A 23,800-nucleotide genomic window follows, 5' to 3' on the forward strand; every position below is an offset into this window, starting at 1 on the left:
CAACTTGGGAGGCCGAGGCAGGAGGATTGAAAGTTCAAAGCCAGCCTCAACAACTTAGCAGGGCCCTAAGCAACTGAATGAGACCCTGTCTCAAAATAAAAACTAAAACTGGGGATGTGGTTCAGTGGTTAAGTACACCTGGGTTCAATCCCTGGTACCAGAAGAAAGAAAGAAAATAACATTATGTATTTAAAAATGAGACACTAAATAAGAAAAAAATCATTTGACTAGTTCATTGTCACAAGACAAGGTATAACCCATATACTCTGGCAAGTAAACATCTAGCTGTTTTTAAGATTAGGCAAAGCAGAAGAAACAGATACTAAATTCTATGTGGTTGAGTTGGAAGTTTCCCATATTTTAAGGACTAAGCTTTGAACAATTATGAACAGAGCTGAGAGAGTTCTGGCATGAACATATCTAACTTTATTCCAAAAAGCAAACAGAGCAGCATGCCCAGAGCTGAAATGAAGACAGATGATTATATTTTGGATAGGATGAGGAAGAAACTTGAAGCAGGCAAGGGCAAACCACAACACAGTTATTGGCCTGTCCAAGTTATATATTCCAACAATATTTTACTGAGGAAAGACTGCAGTTAGCTCTATTCTCAAATTATGTTGACACTTGCACATTATTTGTAATTATTTTTCAATTTATCCTTTGTTAACTTATTAAGACCTGAGTTGAGAGAAGCCTATAAGATAATACAAAGGAATATCTGGGCCAGGCAGGCCCCAAAACAGCACTTGGCTAAGATCATGAACATTGAACTTTCATAATACAATAACAATTAAAACAAAACAAAACATCCATTTAAGCTAATCTTGCCTTAAAATATGGTATCCAACCAAGTGCTATAGGTTTTTGTTTCTACCTAAGGTTAACACTCTCTGAACACATCCTCAGCTAACATGGGCATACCAAATACATCTGGCTGCTATTCTGTAATAGTCTCCATAGTTAAAGAAATTTTGAATGTTTTACAAATAACTGCTATCCAGATTATAATCTAGCAGAGAGCCTACAGATTGACTATGGCATTTTTCAATAACATTGCCTCAAGAAAGTCTCCTGGTCCACTGAGAGTGTATCACTTAGGAAAGAAAGACAGTTTGATTCTGATTGCTCAACAGAAAATCAATGTTTGGTAGCCTGTTTTAAAATAAAATTGACTGATATATATTTATATGGCTCTGCTAATCTCATGAGTCATTTCAGATGTGACAATTACAGATAACAAACATCTATTGAACTCACCAAAGTGCAACCTTGAAATGCACTCAGAAGAATCAGCACTTGTCTAAGTGTCAGATTTCCACTCCCTCTGAGATTCAAGCTGGTTTAACATGTTTCCCTTGTGCCTCTAGGGAGGTAGTTATTGTCTACTGGGCTGCAAACTTTAAAAGGTAAGTGCTGACTTTGGTAAGTGATGGAAAGTGCTTTAAGTGCATCCAAGAGACTCTTTTTCTGCCCACTAGAAATGTACTTGAAGGAAAGGAATATTAAAGGCCAGGACAAGACTACATCAAGATCTACCTTGTTAAGTCAAAGAGCACAACCAATATATTTTGCCTTGTGCCATATAAGGCCCTTCCCTTGCTCCAATCTTGTTAATGCACTATCTCTGGTTTTAAGGCTGCAATTCAGCTTCTAGGTCTGTCTGTAGTTCTTTATCAAGCTGACGAACATCAATGTCTCTTGATAATCAAACACTGGATAATCAGTTTCATTTTTCAGTTTCTAATACATTTTTCAAATAAAGTATTGCTGAAACTTTTTTAGACTAGAGTTTTTTTTCCTTCTCTTAGAAGTGTCTCCTTTTTAGTAAAAAAAAAAAAAAAAAAAAAAAACTTGTGATTGAACTTAGCAGCAGTACTTGTCGGTAAGCATTTGCATGACAGGAAATTTGCAAAACAATTTTATTTAAATATTGCTGAACACAGTAACTAATACTCACATTAACAGAATACCAATCTACTTTTACAAAAATAATAAAGTTGCATTTAAAATATGTGAGCATTCCTGGGACTAGAAGAGTGGAGGTGGGATAAAGTCCTTATCATTTATCTTTTCCAGTCTTTGGGAAGGAATGGCAGTAAAATGATTTCTTTCAGTTCCTTTGCTTCTCCACCCAAGTAATTCTTAAGAGAAAGAGAGTCTACCTGGTACTTCTGATGAAGATGGCACACGCATCTCTCCCCTTGGACCCCTGTCCCCCACATTCAGGCATAGTGAGAGGCTCAGAACTTCCCATCTGGGCCACTAGTAGAGCAAAGATCTGACCAGGACTCTGTATTTTCTAATCAAGCATCTCCCTCTACAACCAAGAGGGGAGGAGAGGCCAACCCTTAAGTAGGGTCTTCATTGACCCAGATAACCCAATATAAAAGTCACACTGTGATTTCCACTCTGCCCTACATCTATTCTCTACTGAGTCAAACCTGTAGGAATGGAGAAGAAAACAATGGCAGCTCAAACCTCTAACAAGCAGTGGTAGAGTGATATTACATTATGGAAAAAGGGACCCTGAGTTTTTCTATGATTGAGAGCTGAATGACTTACAGAGAAGGCAGAATGACTATCACATGACCTCATACACATTATGAAGTATTACAGAACTTTTATAGGTTCTAAGGGAGATCTCTTCTACCTGTGAAATCCAGAAGGATGGTGAGGAGAAAGATTTTCAGGAGACTTAAATTGTACTAATTACAACATTTATAAATTCTAATATTTATTGAACAACTACCATGATCCAGACAATATGCTAAGTATTATACATACTTTGTCTCATTTAATTCTTATAATCACATGAAAGAGGTCCCTTAAAGACTTCTTCTACACTTCCCCACCTGGTGAAGCTCGGCCCAGGCAGCAGGCCCGGATTCGGGCAGCTTATTAGAGTAGGGCAGGGCAGCTAGAGTCTCCCCCAGGCAGCCCTGCACACTCCGGCGTTGGGCTCCTCCTATAGGGCCAGATTCTCCAGCTTCTCGGAGCAGGCTCCCAGTGAGAGTCTTTCTGCACAGAGCCAGCTCCAAGTCCCTGAGCCAGGGAAGCGAGCTCTGGTCCGCGCGCAGGTTGCTTCAGAGACCAGGACAGGGCAGCCAGGGACTTCCCCAAGCAGCCCGGCTCCCTCTGGCGGGAAGCACCTTTCTAGGCTAGCTTCTCGGAGAAGACCGCCCAGTGAGAGCCTTTCTACACAGAGCCAGCCACAAGTCCCCAAGCCAGCGGAGACCTCCAACCCACAAGCAGCCTCTGGGACCAGGGCAGGGCCACCAGAGACCTCTCCAGGCGGCCCTGCCCCCTCCGACCACAGGCTTTTTCCATGGGGCAATCCAAGATGTCGGACTAGAGAGTGACTGCATCTCCAGTTGCTCCAGAACCCAGGATTCAAGAAGGGAAGGCATTGAGAGACTCGGACTAAAATTGAACCACAGGTGAGTCTCCCCGACCCGGTGAAGCTTGGCAGGGCAGCAGGCCCGGATTCGGGTGGCTTATTAGAGTAGGGCAGGGCAGCTAGAGTCTTCTCCAGGCAGCCCTGGGCACTCCAGCAGTGGGCTCCTCCCACACGGCCAGCTTCTTCAAGCAGGCCCCGCAGTGAGAATCTTTCCACACAGAGCCAACTCCAAGCCCTGAAACCAGTAGCAGTCTAGGGACAGCTTTCATCGGAAGCACTGCATTACCAAGTTACTCCAAGACTTCAGGCTACTGAAGACTGGGAGGTGATACACTGGAAATCTACAGGGACACTATAAGCCAATAGAGGAAATCTGCAATATCACAGAGTCCCACTGACATCAGACCAATATGAGAAAACAAGGGAAGAAAATGTTCCAAACAAACCTAGATACTATATCAATAAAACCCAATGACAGCACAGCAGAAGAAATGTCAGAAAGAGAGTTCAGAATGTACATAATTAAAACAATTAGGGAAGCAAACGAGGAGATGAAAGAGCAAATGCAGGCTCTGAAGGAGGAGATGAAAGCAAATGCAGGCATTAAATGATCGCACCAATCAATAGTTAAAAGAGCAAATACAGGAAGCAAGAGATCATTTCAATAAAGAGTTAGAGATACTGAAAAAAAAAAAAAAACAGACATCCTTGAAATGAAGGAAACAATAAACCAAGTTAAAAACTCCATAGAAAGCATAACCAATAGGATAGAACACCTGGAAGACAGAACCTCAGATATTGAAGACAAAATATTTAATTTTATTTACAAAGTTGACCAAACAGAGAAGATGGTAAGAAATCATGAACAGAATCTACAAGAATTATGGGATATCATGAAAAGGCCAAATTTAAGAATTATCGGGATTGAGGAAGGCTTAGAGAAACAAATCAAAGGAATGAACAATCTATTCAATGAAATAATATCAGAAAATTTCCCAAATCTCAAGAATGAAACGGAAAACTAAGTACGAGAGGCTTATAGGACTCCAAATATACAAAATTACAACAGACCCACATCAAGGCACATTATTATGAAAATACCTAAAATGCAAAATAAAGACAGAATATTAAAGGCCGCGAGAGAAAAGAATCAAATTACTTTTGGGGGAAACCAAAAAGAATATCAGCAGATTTTTCAATCCAGACTCTAAAAGCCTGGAACAAAATTTACCAAGCCCTGAAAGAAAACGGATGCCAACCAAGAATCCTATACCCAGCAAAAATTACTTTCAGATTTGAGGATGAAATAAGATCCTTCCATGATAAACAAAAGCTAAAGAAATTTACAAAAAGAAAGCCGGCATTACAGAATATTCTCAGCAAAACATTCTATGAGGAAGAGATGAAAAACAATGATGCAAATCAGCAATGGAGGAACTAGCCTAAAGGAATAGCCAAATAAAGGAGAAACCAAATCATGTCAAAAAACAAAAATGAGTCAAATGACTGGGAATACAAATCATATCACAATAATAACCCTGAATGTTAATGGCCTGAACTCATCAATCAAAAGACATAGAATGGCAGATTGGATTCAAAAGAAAAATCCAGCAATATGCTGCCTGCAAGAGACTCATCTCATAGAAAGAGATTCCCACAGACTAAAGGGGAAAGGATGGGGAAAAACATACCATGCACATGGACTCAGCAAAAAAGCTGTGTATCCATCCTCATTTCAGATAATGTGGACTTCAAGCCAAAACTAGTCAGAAGGGATAAAGAAGGACATTACATACTGCTTAAGGGAAGCATAAATCAGCAAGACATAACAATCATAAATATCTATGCCCTGAACATTGGCTAATCCATGTATGTCAGACAAATCCTTCTCAATTCCAGAAATCAAATAGACCACAACACAATAATACTAGGCGATTTTAACACACCTCCCTCATCGCTGGATAGATCATCCAAACAAAAATTGAATAAAGAAACCACAGATCTCAATAACACAATCAACAATTTAGACTTAACACACATATATAGAATATACCATCCAACAAAGAACGAATACACTTTCTTCTCAGCAGCACATGGATCCTTCTCTAAAATAGACCATGTTTTATGCCACAAATCTACTCTTAGCAAATACAAGAAGATAGATACTACCTTGTACTCTATCAGATAATAATGGATTGAAAGTAGAAATAAATGACAGAATAAAAAACAGAAACTTCTCCAATACTTGGAGATTAAATAATACACTATTATATGATGAATGGATAGCAGAAGACATCAGGAGGAAAATAAAAAAATTCTTAGAAGTAAACGAGAACAAAGACACATCATATCAAAATCTCTGGGACACTATGAAAGCAGTACTTAGAGGAAGATTTATTTCATGGGGTGCAGTCAACAAAAGAAGTAGAAACCAACAAATACACAACTTAACACTACAGCTCAAAGCCCTAGAAAAAGAAGAGCAGACCAACACCAAAAGTAGTAGAAGACAGGAAATGGTTAAAATCAGAGCTGAAATCAATGAAATTGAAACAAAAGAAACAATCAGAAAAATTAACAAAATAAATAGTTGGTTCTTTGAAAAAATAAACAAAATTGATAAACCCTTAGCCACACTAACAAAGAGAAAGAGGGAGAAAACTCAAATTACTAAAATTCGAAATGAACAAGGAAATATCACAATAGACACGAGTGAAATACAAAACATAATTAGAAGCTATTTTGAAAATCTACACTCCAACAAAACAGAAAACCTCAAAGACATCAAAAAGTTTCTAGAGACATATGAATTACCTAAACTGAACGAGGAGGACATACACAACTTAAATAAATCAATTTCAAGCAATGAAATAGAAGAGGTCATCAAAACCCTACCAACAAAGAAAAGTCCGGGACTAGATGGGTTCTCAGCCGAGTTCTACAAAACCTTTAAAGAAGAGCTCATTCCAATACTTCTCAAAGTATTCCATAAAATAGAAGAGGAGGGAACCCTCCGAAACTCATTCTATGAAGCCAATATCACCCTCATACCTAAACCTGACAGACACACATCGAGGAAAGAAAATTTCAGCTCAATATCCTTAAGGAATATTGATGCAAAAATTCTCAACAAAATTTTAGCAAATCGCATCCAAAAATATATTAAAAAGATAGTGCACCACGATCAAGTGGATTTTATCCCAGGGATGCAAGGTTGGTTCAACATCTGGAAATCAATAAATGGCATTCACGATATCAACAGACTAAAAGTTAAGAATAACATGATTATTTCAATAGATGCAGAAAGAGCATTCGATAAAATACAGCATCCCTTCATGCTCAAAACACTAGAGAAAATTGGGGTAGTGGGAACATTCCTTAACATTGTAAAGGCCATCTACGCTAAGCCCATGGCCAATATCATTCTAAATGGTGAAAAACTGAAAGCATTCCCCCTAAAAACTGGAACAAGGCAGGGATGCCCTCTTTCACCACTTCTATTCAATATCGTTCTTGAGACTCTGGCCAAAGCAATTAGACAAACCTAAGAAATTAAAGGGATACGAATTGGAAAAGAGGAACTCAAACTATCCCTGTTCGTTGATGACATGATTATATATTTAGAGGAACCTGGAAATTCCACCAGAATACTCTTAGAATTCATAAGTGAATTCAGTAAAGTCACAGGATACAAGATCAGTGCTCATAAATCCAATGCATTCTTATACATATGTGATGAATCTTGAGAAAGAGAAATTAGGAAAACTACCCCATTCACAATAGCATTAAAAAAAATAAAATACTTGGGAACCAATCTCACAAAAGAGGTGAAAGACCTCTACAATGAGAACTACAGTACACTAAAGAAAGAATTAAAGAACACCTTAGAAGATGGAAAGATCTCCCATGTTGTTGGATAGGAAGAATTAGTATTGTCAAAATGGCCATACTACCTAAAGTGCTATACAGATTCAATGCAATTCCAATTAAAATCCCAATGACGTACCTTACAGAAATAGAGCAAGCAATTATGAAATTCATCTGGAAGAATATGAAACCCAGAATAGCTAAAGCAATTCTCAGTAGAAAGAGCGAAGCAGGGGGTATCGCAATACCAGATCTTCAACTGTACTACAAAGCAATAGTAACAAAAACAACATGGTATTGGTACCAAAATTGACAGGTAGATCAATGGTACAAAATAGAGGACATGGACACAAACCCAAATAAATACAATTTTCTCATACTAGACAAAGGTGCCAAAATATGCAATGGAGAAAAGATAGCCTCTTCAACAAATGGTGCTGGGAACACTGGAAATCCATATGCAACAAAATGAAACTAAATCCCTATCTCTTACAGTGCACAAAACTCAACTCAAAATGGATCAAGGACCTTGGAATCAGACCAGAGACACTGCATCTTATAGAAGAAAAAGTAGGTTCAAACCTTCAACTTGTTGGCTTAGGATCAGACTTCCTTAACAGGACTCCCATAGCACAAGAAATAAAAGCTAGAATCAACCACTGGGATAGATTCAAACTAAAAAGCTTTCTCTCAGCAAAGGAAACTATCAGTAATGTGAAGAGAGAGCCTACAGAGTGGGAGAATATCTTTGCCACTCATACTTCAGATAGAGCGCTAATTTCCAGAATCTATAAAGAACTCAAAAAACTCTACACCAAGAATACAAATAATCCAATCAACAAATGGGCTAAGGAAATGAACAGACACATCACAGAAGAAGATGTATAAGCAATTAACAGATATATGAAAAAATGTTCAACATCTCTAGTAATAAGAGAAATGCAAATCAAAACTACCCTAAGATTCCATCTCACACCAATTAGAATGGCGATTATCAAGAACACAAGCAACAATAGGTGTTGTCGAGGATGTGGGGAAAAAGGTACACTCATACATTGCTGGTGGGTTTGCAAATTAGTGCAGCCACCTTGGAAAGCAGTACGGAGATTCCTCAGAAAACTTGGAATGGAACCACCATTTGACCCAGCTATCCAACTCCTTGGCCTATACCCAAAGGACTTCAAATCAGCATACTACAGAGATACAGCCACATCAATGTTCATAGCTGCTCAATTCACAATAGCCAGATTGTGGAACCAACCTAGATGGCCCTCAGTTGATGAATGGATAAAGAAAATGTGGCATATATATACAATGGAATATTACTCCACCTTGAAGAATGATAAAATCATGGCATTTGGAGGCAAATGGATGAAATTGGAGGATATCATGCTAAGTGACATAAGTCAATCTCAAAAAACTAAAGGACGAATGATCTTGCTGATAAGCGGATGAGGACATATAAGGGGGGGGTAGGAGGGGTTAGCGTTAGGGTTAGGGTTAGGTTTAGGGTTAGGGATAAGGTGGGTGGTAAGAATGGAGAAAGGAAGGACTGTATAGAGGGAAAAGGGGTGGGAGGGGTGGGGGGGAAGGGAAAAAATAACAATGAATCAAACAATATTGCCCTATGTAAATTTATGATTTTCAATTAAAATTTAAAAAAAGATTTCTATGTTGATTAATTGATTTTTGAACTGTTTCCAGGAAAAAGAAATAAATAGAATTATTGGTGGGAATTCTAAGAGGAGGAAAATACTTAAAGTATAAAACTAAAAATAACAAGGTATGTATGGGGAAGAAGGAATCATTCAGTTTGGTGGAATTCTTGGAAATAAATCTAGAACCATGTTTTATAGCACTATCATGAAGAGTTTTGAATATCTTGGAATGTCAATCATGCCAGAGACTTAATCAGAAAATTGAATGCCCATGGCATTGTATAAAACTAAAGCAACAGGAGAATTATAGAAAAGGTGTATTTCTACCTTTCTATCTTGATACTATTTTTGTTCCAGATTCCATTTTATCAAGATACATGCAGTTGCCCTATTTGAATGTGTTAGAGAACATTTCTCATTCAGTTTTGGTCAGCCACAGTTCTGTGCCTTTCCCTTCTAGGGACTTAGTCCACATTCTCTCAGATACGTAAGATAGTTGAGTGCCATGTCATGAGAGAAAGCGGGAGAAAGAGGCTATAATGAGATATTCGAACAATAATCACCAAAAAGCAGCCCAAAGGCTTTTCACAAATCTCGGTGATATGAACTATAAATCTGTGGTCCTTAAGACATGAGTAAAACTTTATTCACATTCACCTTTCTTCCAAACTAACTAACTTTGGGCTAAGCCTGTTTATCCAAAGAAGCCAGTGGGCCTTCTTAATTTAATGATTTGGGTTCTGTAACTTGTCCTACTTCCCTATTGCCTTGACAATTCTGCCTGTTAAGTATGCCCCTAGTCTAAACCTAGCCTATATTAGGATTGCTGAATAAGTGCTTGGTCCAAAAGGGGCCAAATAAAAAAAGATTTTGAAACAGATCTTGCAAAAAGGAAGTCACACTTGGGCAGTTTGTTGCCTCTCAAATTAGGTTAAAGGATTTCATCATTTCAAGTAGAACTAAATTCAGTATTTATCAGGGATTAAACATAAAGTAGAATAAATAAATTTTGAATGTGCAACAGATAATGCATTTGAATTTAAGTAATGAGTCTATTGATGATTTTCCAAAAGATTAAAATGGATAACATATAAATATTTACTTTACAATTTTAATTTTTCCTTCAATTTTAGGGTGATGGTTAATTATATTCAGTAGTAATTAATACATCGAGCTACAAAAGCAGTGTTGCTTTGTGTCAAGTAACGGCCAATTCTCATTTTGTGACAGTATTTATTTACTGAGCGCCCATGATGCACAAGGTCTTATGTCAGAAGCAAAGGCTGATAAATAGACAGCTAAGTTTAACTAGAAATAGCACATTGAAGACCACAGACAGCACTGAGAGGAGAAACTGTACTCTGACGAAGAAAATCAAGGAAAAATGGGATTTGAGCTGGACTGTGAAGAATGAATGGGATTTTAACTGGGAGAAGAGGAGAATGGGAAAAAGTACTTCAGGATAATAAAGGACACCAAGGAGAGGGAAGGGGGTGTGAAATCATCTGCCCTGGTCTGTGGAGAGATGGTTAGTTAACTCACAAGTGTGACTGATAGAGTAATGGGAAGAGATGATGTCAAAAGAGATGAGGCTCAAGATGTCCAGATGGCATCAGTTGCCCCAAGGCCTTGTATATCTGAGAGATAGAAGTTAGATTTTCTTCAGTAAGAAATGGTTTTTAGGAGAAAAAAATGTAGGATTTTCCCCCATCATTCTATAGCTCACTTCTCAGGTCTATACATATTTAAGCATGGTGCTGTGGTTTGCATCTTCTTGACAAACTATTTCTTACCACTTTATGTTAAAATTCATATCCCCATGTTAAGAGTACTTTGTCATACCTGGTTGAACTTAACGAAAATGAATTTTTGTCATTCACACTCACATCAATCTTGTCTTTATAATTTATGTTAAAATAATCTAATAGTCCTAAAAAACTTGAAAGTCACATTTTTTACAGTAATCTAACCTGGTACTCCTATTGCAATATGACCTTGAAGAGAACCTTCAACACTACCAAAGGGGCACCCTTCTTCATTATCCTATATAGGCAGAATTTTTTAAGTGACCATAATTGGTACAAGCATACTCTACATTTGCTGCAAGAATTTATCCTATTGACCAAGTTTTATCCTGAGCCATCTCTAATCTCCCTTCTGACTTTATAAATCAATCAGATGTGGAGTACAGTTTCAAATCCTTTTTTGAATTGTTATAAAAATGCTCTATAATCGGAGATGCATTTTTGGAAATATACTCAGAATCCTTATCTCTTTATCAATATGAACATGTGTTTTCAAAGGGATCTGACTCTAACTGGGTCAAACGAGTCCATAATATCCATCTTGCTCTTCATCAGTCTCTCCAACATTGGTCCACACATCTAAAGGCAGAATTTTAAATTGGTACCTTCCTGAGTTCATCCTCATTACATTAACCACATTTCAAAAACTATTTCTAGAGCGCTATGAGTACTTTTGCCAAAGGCTTCCTATTTCACTTGCTATTTGCTTCAAAATCTCCAAATTTCATCTTCTCTAATTCACAGCCTAGTAGTTTATCAATTTTATTATTTTCTATGATATCTTCCTAACAGTTTACCTTTCTATTCTCTCTCACTCTCCCTTCCTCTCATATTGCCTGTGAGCCTCTGAAAACATCTTCATACATGTGAAGTGTCTAATTTACTTAGGATTTCTATGTTAATTCACAATTTCATTTATGTCTTTAGCATAAGCTGCCACATTAATATTTCAGTCTATATCAAACTTTCTCTGTCCTTCTATTTCTGGTTTTCCCTGTTTTCCTTTTGTACAGTTTATCCAGCTTCCCATCAAACAGAAATTTCTAGGAAGCAGGTCTCTGCACATGCACTCAATGCAAATGTGGTCATAATAAATCACTCCAGAGAACTGCGAGGATCTGAAGTGCCTCAGAAGAAAGATATGCTTATGTTCCTGAAATGTCTACAGTGAATTTAATTTTATTGTAATTATTTTCTTTGAAAGCCAGTCATCCATTAACTACTCAGACTCAACATTGAAGCTGGTTTGTACATCTACCTTTGGGTCCTGGGTGACCTGTATACTCCTGTGTACTAAGCAGACTTCTGCTTTTTTGTGAAAGCTTCTAAACACATAAGTGCATACTTTATTAGGATACATGTTTCCTCATCAGGAAACTTCTGAGCACAACAATAAACTCTGCTTTTTGCTAAATGTAGGTTACAGAGATGCATTGCACTGTGATCTGCAGGAAACAGACAAGACCATTTTAACCTGGGATGATTAGAACTATAGCAGTGTTTGGAGGGTGTCTTAGGAGCACAGAGAAGGGATGCTCACCCAGCTTGAGACAGCGGGGTTGACTTCTGGAACTTGAAAGAGAAGGAAAAAGAACCTTACACTGCCATGAACTATAAAGTCATTGAAGAGTTGTACTGAAAATAATAATCAGAGTGTGGTCTGAAAATAAACACTGGACAAGAGAAGACTACTTCTGTAAACAACAGAAGAATACTATGGAGTGTGAAAACACACATTGCCTCCTGAAATGCTGGTGAATTTTGAGCCACTACCTTGCAGTAGCTTTAGAATAGTCTCCAGAATGACTCCGATTATGGTAGAGATGATTGCTTCAGGATACTGAGGCAATCCCTTGACTCTGATTTCTCACTTACATAATTAACATTTTTGAAAAGGCTGTCCACATAACTTCTGTTTCACAATGGAGGTGAGACTTCAGACATAGATATTTTAGGAGAATAGTTGGTGGAGGAAGGTAGGGACTGGTGGAGCAGAGGAGAAGGTGCTTCTATTCCATTTTACTGATGGACTTTGACCCCTCAGCTCATTCTCATCCTCCCCTGACCATTGGTGAATAGATAGAGGAAGTGAACATGCTGAATGTGTGCCACCCACTCTTTCTTCACTATGAACAAGGCAGCAATATGCCCACAAGGAACACCCATCCTGAACTGTTCTTCCTGCCCTAAGGGCTAAGAGGAAGCCCCACAGTAATGTGCTGCCAAGGTTTCTGGTCTGCCCATGATGGATTGCAGAAGACTGTCTAGTTGGGGAGTTCAATAACATGAATACTGTTATTGGCATACACCCAAGCCAAGTTCTCTGGTACAACTTGTAAGTTTTCATGTTGATGTTTCAGTCTCTACATACTTGATTTGTAGATCTCCCTCTCATTTGATTTTGAACACAAGTAGGGAAAACACCGGTCCCATTTTTGGACTCTCCTCAAACCACAACAGTTCTCATTATAAACTGATAACTTGGCATTTCCACAAGAGATCTGTCATCTGTAGGAGTCTTTATTGTCAATTGTTCCTCAACAGCCCAATCACTTTAGGCACCCTGCTAAGACCAAGTTTCTGAGACTATGATACAGAGGATCTGACCTCAGCCACATGGAAAACAAACAGAATCCCAGTCTGTCTGCGATGAGAAAGAAGTATGAAGCTGACCTGCAGGAGAAGCAGAAAGGAGACAGGAGAGAGTACTATCAGAATTCTAGCCCTTTAGGAAATTAGTTCCTATATCTCAGCCACCTTTTATTGCCCTTAGGTTCTATGACACACCAGCAAACCTAATCACAATTTTTGTTGTGTTCTTTTTACTAATTCAAGTAAAAGGTCGGCACAACTAGCTTCACAAGCATGCAACTAGTGCAGTTATACTGGGCCCCTTACTCAGAAGGGCCATACACATGGGGTTTAATGTTCTGTGGTCACCCTCTCCAGGTTCTTAATTTCACATTTGAATTTATGTTTTGTAAGTGAGGTCTAGTGGGACACCAGAGCATGTGCTGGGCATCTCAAACTTCAGCTCATATGGCAGTGCCATCTCCCCAGGCCTCCCTTGCCTCTTCATCCCTACCCAGATGCCTTATCAGGGTCCTGTATGCACACACTGGAAGGGATGGGGTTGAGCATGCATGCTCTGATATTTCCAGGCAGAGTGTGATGCCTGTATCCCTGATGCTGCCCCAGTTCATTACACAGGTGATACAGGGTACCAGTGCAGAGAACATGATGCACATGCTGGTTTCCCATCTGCTGTAGATTATGGCGAAAGGTTCTCAAGAAGGGAAGACAACTGCCTCAGGTCAGGCCACAATGCATCTTCCAGGGGGTTGGGAAACTCTGCAGTTCGTGGACTCTATAAATGTACCAAGTTGTAAGGGGAGGCTGAGGGTCCTATAAATGTTGGCATTTACCACAACAGTGTCTCCAGTCCAAGGGAGCAGCATTAAATATCAAATACCAGACACCATGATAGAACAAGAAAGGCTAAAAAAATAAAGCAAAAGCTTTATATTGTAGGACCTTTAACAGCAAGATTTTTCCTGCTTTTAGAACAAGGACTTCACACTTTCATGTCTTCTCTGGGTTCTGCAAATTGCAAAGCTAGTCATGCCAGTAGATTTCTATCACTTGGAACCAAAGGAATGCTAACTAATACATATGCCTTTCATGTGGCTGTATATTTTGAGCAATTTTTTATAAACCTTTTCACATGAGATAATTCATGTGAAATAAATAAATTGTTTTATTGGAATAGAAGCATTTATTCAGATCTTTCTCCAGTACCAAATGGTGAAATCTCCAGGGCCCTTGTCTTACTTGCCTTTTGCTTGTTTGGTGTCTGGAACTCTGTTGCAGACACAGATTTTACACTCACTGTGTGTTTACAAAATAAATGTCAATATTACCAGTCATTAAAACAAGAATGCTTCCAAGGATCACCACGTCTTATCTAGACTTAATGACAGATAAGAGAGAAGACTTAGTCTATCAGATACATATTGACAACTGCCTCCTTAAAGCCTGATTTCCATTTCAGCATTAATGCAGAACTGGGAAAGCAGATAAACACTCCTCAGGAGATAACCTTAACCCTCAAGTCAGGTTATGCTAATTTTATTTGAAACCATTTGCAAGCATTTTGTCTATTTAACCCCAAATGCCACAATATTTAGCAACATGTGTTGCATGGTTTCAAAAGTACTTTAGACTGTCAAACATGTGAGCAAAATATTATTTTAAAAAATAATACTGACATTGCACCTTCTCTTCCCTTTCTGATTTTTATTTTCAGTCTCTAGTTAGTAGAGAAAGAGAGAAAGGGAGAAAAATCAGCAACAACCAGGGAGGAAGAGGAAGAAGGGAAAAGGGAAGAAGGGGGAAGGAAAAAGAAGGGAAAGAGGAGGAGGAAAAGAGAGCTCAGAGAAGCTAAAAGCAGTCCTACTAGCTAAGTTCAGTCCTGTCTTCTTCAAGATTTTCCTAGGAAAGAGGATAATGCTGTCACCCTCCCAGGGTTATGGTGGGAAATAAATGGAATGCAACCAGAAAGGTGTCTCACATGTACTTGGTAAGTTGTTGAAGCAGAATGGTACTTTCCATCCATAGGAAGTGAAAACTCCTTACATGGGTATCAGTCACCAGGAAAACCCATAATGAGATCACGCACCCCAATTAGTATCGTTTTGAGAAACTGCTGCCATGTGTTAAGCATGTTGACATAGGTGTTCACAGTGCATATTCCCACCTAGACTGACTCAAGTCTATGAATATCAGATCTAAAAAAAGGTTTTCATGCATTTAACATTAAAAACAAAACAGGATTAGTTGAAGCTACCAGGCCATCCTTGCCCAACTCCTACTGTAAATGTTTCAGTTATGGGTGGCAAAGTAAATATCTTTTTTTACTTTGTATAGCTTTCTATAATGTAAAGCACATTAGTTTCTATTCTCCCAGTAATTCTTTGCAGTAACACTGTTGGATACACAAAGTGGTACTAACCAAATTTTAATATGTAAAAACATGAAAGTCACAACTCACCAGTAATGAAAGAAGGTCTAAACCCCAGCTCTCCAAGCTCCTAATGCTTTCCTTTGACCCCTACCACACTGCTTTCTTATGCAATATTTATAAAACAGAATTCTCCCTCTTATCAAGGTCAACATGATTGGCCACAAGAATTGCTATAAGAAAATTATTGTCCTTAATTCATAACTTCCAAGGGAAGATATGTTTCCTCTCAGAGTCTGTTGACTGTGAACATTGTTTTACACAGCTGGACTTTTAAATTCCACAAGGTGAAGCCACCACTTATCACAATGGCAAGAGAGGACATGGCAAAATAAACCAACTGAACAAGGGCAATTAATATTATTTTATGAGGTAACATAATTCTGGGGGGAAAAAAGCACGAAAATCAAATGCCAATGTTGCTTCTTTGATTTACCTCTTTGGCATGCAGATACCCACAGCGAATTTGTTAATCTGTGGAACTGTATTAATGTTTTCATAGTTTAGTTTTACTTTAGAAATATCCTCAACATTCTCTTAAAAAACTTAGTACTTATTTATTTGCCTCATGAAACTTTTTAAAAACCACACAAATATTTCATGTATAAATTCCCATTGGAAGAAATGCACGTAATTTAGAATTCATAGCAATAAGTGAATGTTCTTTTTTTCACACACCCACTGGTAATAAGGTAAATAGTTTGCTTCTAGTTTACATATTTACATAAATATGTGTACAGATACTAACAAATAATAACTTATATATGCAATGACACTAATGTAATGTACTATACTATAATTTTATTTTATTTGTTTTTCTTTATTTTTTCCTCAAAAATATGTCTTGGGGATCTTTTGGTACATATGTATATGTACTTGTATATGTGCGCGCGCGTGTGTGTGTGTGTGTATGCATGCGTGCACGTGTGAGCATGCTCACATAATACACATGCTTAGAGTTTGAAACCATACATTCTATTTCATCAGTGAATATGCCAAAGTAAATGCAAACATTCCATTACTGAAGGATATTCTGGTTGTTTGTAATTTTCAGTGAATGCAAACAACTCTGCAATAACATCACTATATGTTAATTTCCCCTTCCTATGAGTTTGTACTTTTCTACAATATATTCAAGAGGTAAATTTGACAGAATCAAGAAAATGCCTACTTTGAATGTTGAAAGACTTTGTCAAATTGTTTTCCAAAAAAAGTTTCATCAATTTACTCTCTCAATCATGTATGAGGCTATTTGTTCACCACACAGTCCCCAACACAGACTAAACTCTTTTAAAATTCTCCTCCAATCCAATGCATGAATATGATGACTTAGTTATTGTAAAGAAATTCCCTCCCATTACTAACATGACATCTCTTCAGAGGAATACTAGTAACATGCCATTGCCTTTGAGATAGTTACTTAACCTCTCCCTGTCTGAATTTCATTACCTCTAAAATGAGGATGGGAATAATACCAACCTCATATGGTATCTCATGGTTGTTTGTGTTGCTTCTTTTTCAACTGATTGTTTGGGTCAGTAAACACACAGTTATTGAGCACCGACAGTGTGCCAGGCACATCCTAAGTGCTGGGGATTATGTTGGGGGGACAAGATGAAGTGGTCACTCTCCTGGAGTGTACATCCTGGTGGGGAGGCAGATAATATGGACACACAAATGGATAACGTTTTTCAGGTTGTTTATGATGAAAAAAAAATCAAGCAAGATTTGGGCTAAGAAGTACTAAGCATATTGTTATAGATATGGTAGTCAAAAAATGTTTCTGTGATGGGGGATATAGGGTAGAGACATGAAGGAAGTGAACATCACACTGAGAGGGGAAGCAACATTCAGAGAATATTGAGGAACCAGTGTGCTGATGCAGAGAGACTGAGGGTGAGGACAAAGACAGATGGTAGCTAAGAGAAGCCAGGAACAAGATTCTGAATGCTTCATAAGACAGGAGGAGGCATTTTAATTTTATTTAAATACAGATGAAAGCCAGAACACGGACTCCTGAATTGCTAAACTATAAGTTAAAAAAATTAAATGCTAAGTTTCCTACTCAAGCAGTTACCTCTTTAACAATGTCCACTTGACCTCTTACCAGCTCACAACAAAGAAAAGCCCATATCAGTCATCTGAAATTCTCTCACACACACAGACTCTAAAAAGTGAAGCCTAAACAGAGCCATCAAGTTGTGGAATCCTGTCCCTGACCTACACCCACAACCCAAAAGCAAGTCAGAGGAATTTTTCTTTTCCTTTCATGCACTGCCCTCTGCTAGCTGATGAACCAGGAGCAGGAACCCTGGTAGTGATCAGTGTTGAAGAGGGTCTGCTGCGTGAACACCAAGATCAAGCAGGGAGGCAACAACTTGCCCCAAGATGGCAAGCTTACCTTTGCAGATGGTCCCATTGCCCACGTAGCCTGGTTTGCAGGTACAGCTGTGTCCCTGGACGGTGTTGGTGCAGATGGCATTCTCGTCACAGTTGTGCTGTCCACTTCCACATTCATCGTGTTCTGTCAGCGGGCAGAAGACAAAGAGACACCTTTTCTTATGTTGAAATTATGGGTATTGAATTTAGCTGGAACTCACCAACAAGAATGACAGTGACTACCATGTGTGGGAACCTTACTATGTACCTGTCGGTTTCCACACCTGATGTGCTTAAAGTCTTGGTGACTCTGAAAGATGGATGCTATTATCCCCAATTTGAGGATCAAGAAAAACTGAGTGCCACAGCAGTCACACAAAGTCACACAATTGGGAAGTAGTGCTCTAAGGCCACTGCTTCCTCCACCTTCTGCAAAGGCTTCCAAGACGCTCCAAGGCAGTGGTTCTCCACAGGTGGCAATTCTGCCAGGCTTCTTCTGGAAACAGTTAACGTCTGACAAGATTTTGGGCTACCTTAATTGAGGAAGTGCTCCCGGAATCTAGTAGCTAGAGACCTGGGATGCTGATAAGCATTCTACAAGGGACAGGAGAACCCACACAAGAAAGAAGTAACCTGTCCATAATTGTGAAATCTTCCTCCAAGGTTTAAAGAAACATATGGTAATTTGCAGGACGTCTGTGGAACAAAAAGAGTCAAACTAATAAAGCTCAGCCAATGTACTGTAGCAAAGGACATTCACCAACAAGTCTTTTGAAAGGAGTAGCACTTCTCACAGGGCATGTTGGTGAGCACAGATGTTGCTATAAGTAAGAAAAGGGTTTACTCTCAGGACTCAGGAATTCTAATTCTCCATAGGATTCAGGATTAAACCTTTGAGTGTTTTTTTCTGGTGTGTGCTAATATTGTTAAATATAGTCAAATAGCTGCAGCATCTTAATCCATAAGATGAGGAGGGAAATGTATCTGACTACAAATGGACTAAAGCATTCCAAGTCAGACCAACTAATGATCCTTTCCTCTTGTAATCAAGAAGTTCACAGAGTCATCCAACTGACTACTCCAAAAATAAACAACACAGAAAAGTTAATGCCCTTTAATATGTACCAGTGTAACTTTTTAGGAATGTTAAGAAGAAACCTCAGGTAAGGCCACTGAACTCATAAAAGCTTATAAAACAAGAAAAAAAAAATTCAGCTAGAAACTCCACAGAAATACCACTAATCAAACAAAACTTAAAATTCACTGTAGTTTGTTAAGTGAACTGTTAAATCAATATACTAATCAGTCGAAATATCTATCTTCATTAATTTTTACTTTAAATTTCCTAACAGGGGATCTCAAAATGAGAAAGGTTAAATCTCACAAAATAGAGCTGTTTTAGTAACTGATACACAATTGAGGTAAAGCACACGTCTGCATCTGACTTGATTTGATACCTGAGATTTTCCAAAGAAATTTTTCCTTTAGGCTTCAAGACCAACCCAAACTGTCATTGAGAAATGTGCACAGGTTAGAAAGTAGTGAGAAGGGAAGGGAAGATTTATAAGGACACACTCTCAGCCTGTGCTAAAGTCATCTCCAGCATGCTCCAGAAGAGTATGAACTTGTAGATGTCAAATCCAATGTACAAACCTATTGGGCATCTAGTATGTGCAGGTAAAAACCAGATAATGTAAGGAACAAAAAAATTAAGGAACAAAGACTTAGAATCCAAAGTTTTCAGTCTCTTTATTTAAATTCTTTTTATAAGCAATTATTTGGATTTATACTGAGAATGCAAAGATATGTAAATTGCTCAGATGAACTTGTTAATAGGGGCCATCACCCATTGATATATAACTAAATAGGAACACAAGAGAGAAGTGATAAGAGACTTAAGTAAGTTACTTGATATTTTGTCATACAAACAGGACATATTTTAAAGTGAAAGAGTGCTCTATTGATAAAAGCACTAGGAATAACAGGCATAATTTGGAATAACCTAGGCAAACCAGCATGTGTGGTCATGCGAGATAAGAGGAATAAAGATAACCTGGAAGGAGAATCATGGAAGGGAAGATATGCCTTCTAATGGAGAGAAGAGAAAAGTCTGTTAGATAGTATTTCAACTGGTCTTTCAAGAATGGTCATGATATTTTCAGCCAGAGTTGTTCATGAAAGGCACTGGAGGTAGAAGAGCAGCATGGATAAAGTCAGGGTTTTAGGTAACATTCAAAAGCCTGGTGCATCTTTGCTTGCCTTCCATTGACCCCTAGACCTCTTGAATCAAGTCTTCTGTGATGATAAGAGGCTGTCCTGATAATAATTTCATGCCTACCTCCCCAGCTTTTTCATACTGCTTCCCTGACCCAAAACACTCTCCCCTAGTGTAGCTGGAATAGTGTGTCCCTCCCTGTCTTCAGATACCACTTCAAACCCACATGCTAGACTAGAAGACATCTACACACACCTGCCCTTGAGAGCAGGCAAACTTCATGCATCTTGGAGATGTATGAAATTTAATATCTTTACCTTGTTGGAGGTAGTCATATCACAGTTTGTTGTGATATTTGCAAGTTTTGCCATTAATGTTTTAACCAACTCATTAAACTTTGCAGAGAGAAATTGTGATATAGTTTCTGCAGCCCTCATTTTCCCAATGAGTTTTTCATAAAATGGTATTGAACCTAAAGAGTGCCAAAGCACTACACTATATTTTACATATATATTTATATCATTTCGTCCTCCCCAAAGAGAGTGTGTTCATTTTGCAATGAAAGAACTGAGACTAAAGGATGGTTAACACGTTTTTAATCACAAAATTGGTAGGTAAGAGAGCCCAGATTGGTGAATGTACACACCAGGTGAACCACAACCTTGCTGAGCAGTTGTTGAAAGTAATCTGGATGTGGCTGAAACTAAACCAGGATATGAGGAAGCGATTTCATCAGGTCAGAAATGAAGGCTGACTTCTATGCTTGCCCCAAATTCTCACTGAGATCTCTTACATACTTCCCAAGAAGACAAAACCTGTCCTGGAACAACAAAGACTACAAAACTTCCATATCTCACTATCTTTTGTTTAACCCAAATTTGCAAAATGACTAACTAGCACCTTCAAAACTATTTGATGGAGATGGACAAGAAGATATGATCTCCTTCTAAATATATCAAATTCCTTTCTAACTGTTGGAAATGCTTCAAAAGGTTTAATACAGGTGCTCACAAGAGTAATCATGGCACAGAGGTTAAAAGCACAGACTCTGGAACCATCAGCCTAGGCTAGATCATGGGCTTGACAATTACTAGCTACATATACTAGAGTAAGTTATTTAGTCTCTTTGTGTCTTAATTTCTTCACTGCAAAATGTAAATGAATCTGTTTCCTGATACTGTTGTGAGGATTAAACTAGGTGATATAGGGAAAACACTCATAGCACATTGCTAGTGGTTAAGTACTCTATAAAGGTAAGCTATTTTATTATCACTGTTGTCTTACCACCACCACGGCCACCTCCACTAACTACTGCTACTACACAATTACCTCTAGGAAGACTTAATTATCACATGATAGTAAAAATTGATTGAGAATACTTTCTCTTTCCTTTACAGGATAGTATTTTCTGCAGACAGGCTGTCAGCAGATAGGCAGTTGAAGAAAATTAAATTAGAATTCCTCTTTGAAAGTTCAAAGAAATATTAGCTGAGGGTCAATTATGATCCCTAGGAAATAACTGTAGATTGGAAAGGTGAAGAATGCGAATCTAGGACCGTATGGCCTGAGTTTGGTTTTGGTATACTTGGAGCATCCTACCTCTCATGTGAATGGATAACAATTGTGGCAGCAAGCTAATACTTCTTCTTGCCCCAGCTAACACCTGAGCACTCATTAAGCACAGGTATTATCACATACTTCCTTTCTCTTGCCTTCTCCTTTCTGTTTCATGGAACATGTCAGAAGGATTCTAACTACTCTACCTCTGTAACAGTGATACCAGCATCAATAGCCATTATCAACCAACACATTGTTATCCTTAGTGAACAAGTCAGGACCCACCACTACCCCCAAAACAGGTGCTGCAGGTGTGACTCCAAATGTGTGAGGTCTAGCTGGTTTGTCAATTTTGTCTGGATCATGTATACACTGTTGAAAAAAAAAGTAATCCCTCATGATATGTATCTTACAGAATTGTTGCTGATGTAACTACCACCACATCACACTCAGTTGACACTCTTCTACACCTGCTCATCCTCAGTCATCATCTCTTCTCAAGCACTAATCTGTCCTCCACCTCTACAGTTATCTTTAGAGAATGTTATATAAATGGAATTATACAGGCAGTGAATTTTGAGATTTTGACTTTTTTCACTAAGTGTAATGCCTTTGAGTTCTATACAGATTGTTGTATATGTTCATAGTCCATTCCTTCTTATTTCATAGTTCAAAGTATTAAAATATCTTCAACCACTCACACGATGAAGGACATTTGAATTGCTTCCTGTATTTTGCTATTATGAATAAAGTTGCTGTGAACATCTGTGCACAGGTTTCAGTGTGAACATATGTTTTTAGTTTTCTGGAATAAATGCTCAAGAGTGTACTTGCAGGATCATCTGCTATGCACATGTTTAGTTTTGTAAGAAAGTGCCAAACAATTTTCCAAAGCGGCTGTACTATTTTCCATTGCCATCAACAACGTATGAGTGGTCTGGTTTTCCACATCCTTGCCAGCATTTGATGTTGTCACTATTTTTTATTTTAGCTATTTTTAATAGATACATAGTAATACGACATCATGATTTTACTTTGCATTTTGCTACTAGCAAATGATCTTGAACTTCTTTTGACATGCTTATTTGTCATCTACATGTACTCTTTGGTAAGTATCTGTTCTTGTCTTGCTTATTGATAACTATTTTATATTGCTAAGTTAGAGAATTTATCCTATAGTCTATATATGTCTTTTATAGATACGTGGTTTGCCAATATTTTTTCATGTCTCTAGATTGTATTTTCATCCTCTTAGCATAGTCTTTCAAAATGCAAAAGGTTTTAATAAATTTCAGGGGACCATTTTTTTTTTCTTTAATGGATAGTGCTTTAAGTGGTATGTGTAAGAACTCTCTGTCTATACCTAGGTTCCAAAAATTTCTATTGTTTTCTAACAGTTTTATAGTTTTGCATATTGCATTAAAGCTGATGATTCCTTAGATGTAATTTTGGTATAAGGTAGGTGTGAGGCTTAGGTTGAAGTGTTTTTTTCTTTTGCAGGGAGGTGGTATGCAAGTCCAAGCTTACTAGTGCTATTTGTTAAAAAGGCTATTTTCCCCCATCTGAATTGCCTTTATACTTTTGTCAAAACCAATTAGTTACATTTATATTGGTTTGTTTCTAGTTCCTCTATTCTGTTGCATTGATCTATGTGTTTATTCCTCTGCCAATACCACATTGTCTTGATTACTTTATCTATTTAGGAAGCCTAAATATCTGAGAGAGTGATTCTTCCATTTTATTTCTCTTCTTCAAAACTGTTTTAATCATTCTAGTTCCTGTGACTTACAAATAAAGCTTAGATTAAGTTTGTTGGAATTTTGGTAGAAATTGTATTAAACTTATAGATCAAATTGTGAAGAACTGACATCTTTCCTTTAGTGAATCTTCCAATTCATG

General features: G+C 38.0%; 1 protein-coding gene across 2 annotated transcripts in view; it reads right to left on the reverse strand.

The window, feature by feature from the left end:
- NELL1 (neural EGFL like 1) overlaps positions 1–23,800 on the reverse strand; it is an 892,614-nt gene that overhangs the window by 343,041 nt on the left and 525,773 nt on the right. For both annotated transcript variants that reach the window (XM_079101835.1, XM_079101834.1), the window contains exon 14: positions 18,152–18,274. In XM_079101835.1, the coding sequence (XP_078957961.1) occupies positions 18,152–18,274 (123 nt within the window). The remainder of the gene's footprint in view (positions 1–18,151; positions 18,275–23,800) is intronic.

This window comes from Sciurus vulgaris, assembly GCF_902686455.1.
Source record: "Sciurus vulgaris genome assembly, chromosome: 11".
Classification (NCBI taxonomy): Eukaryota; Metazoa; Chordata; class Mammalia; order Rodentia; family Sciuridae; genus Sciurus; species Sciurus vulgaris.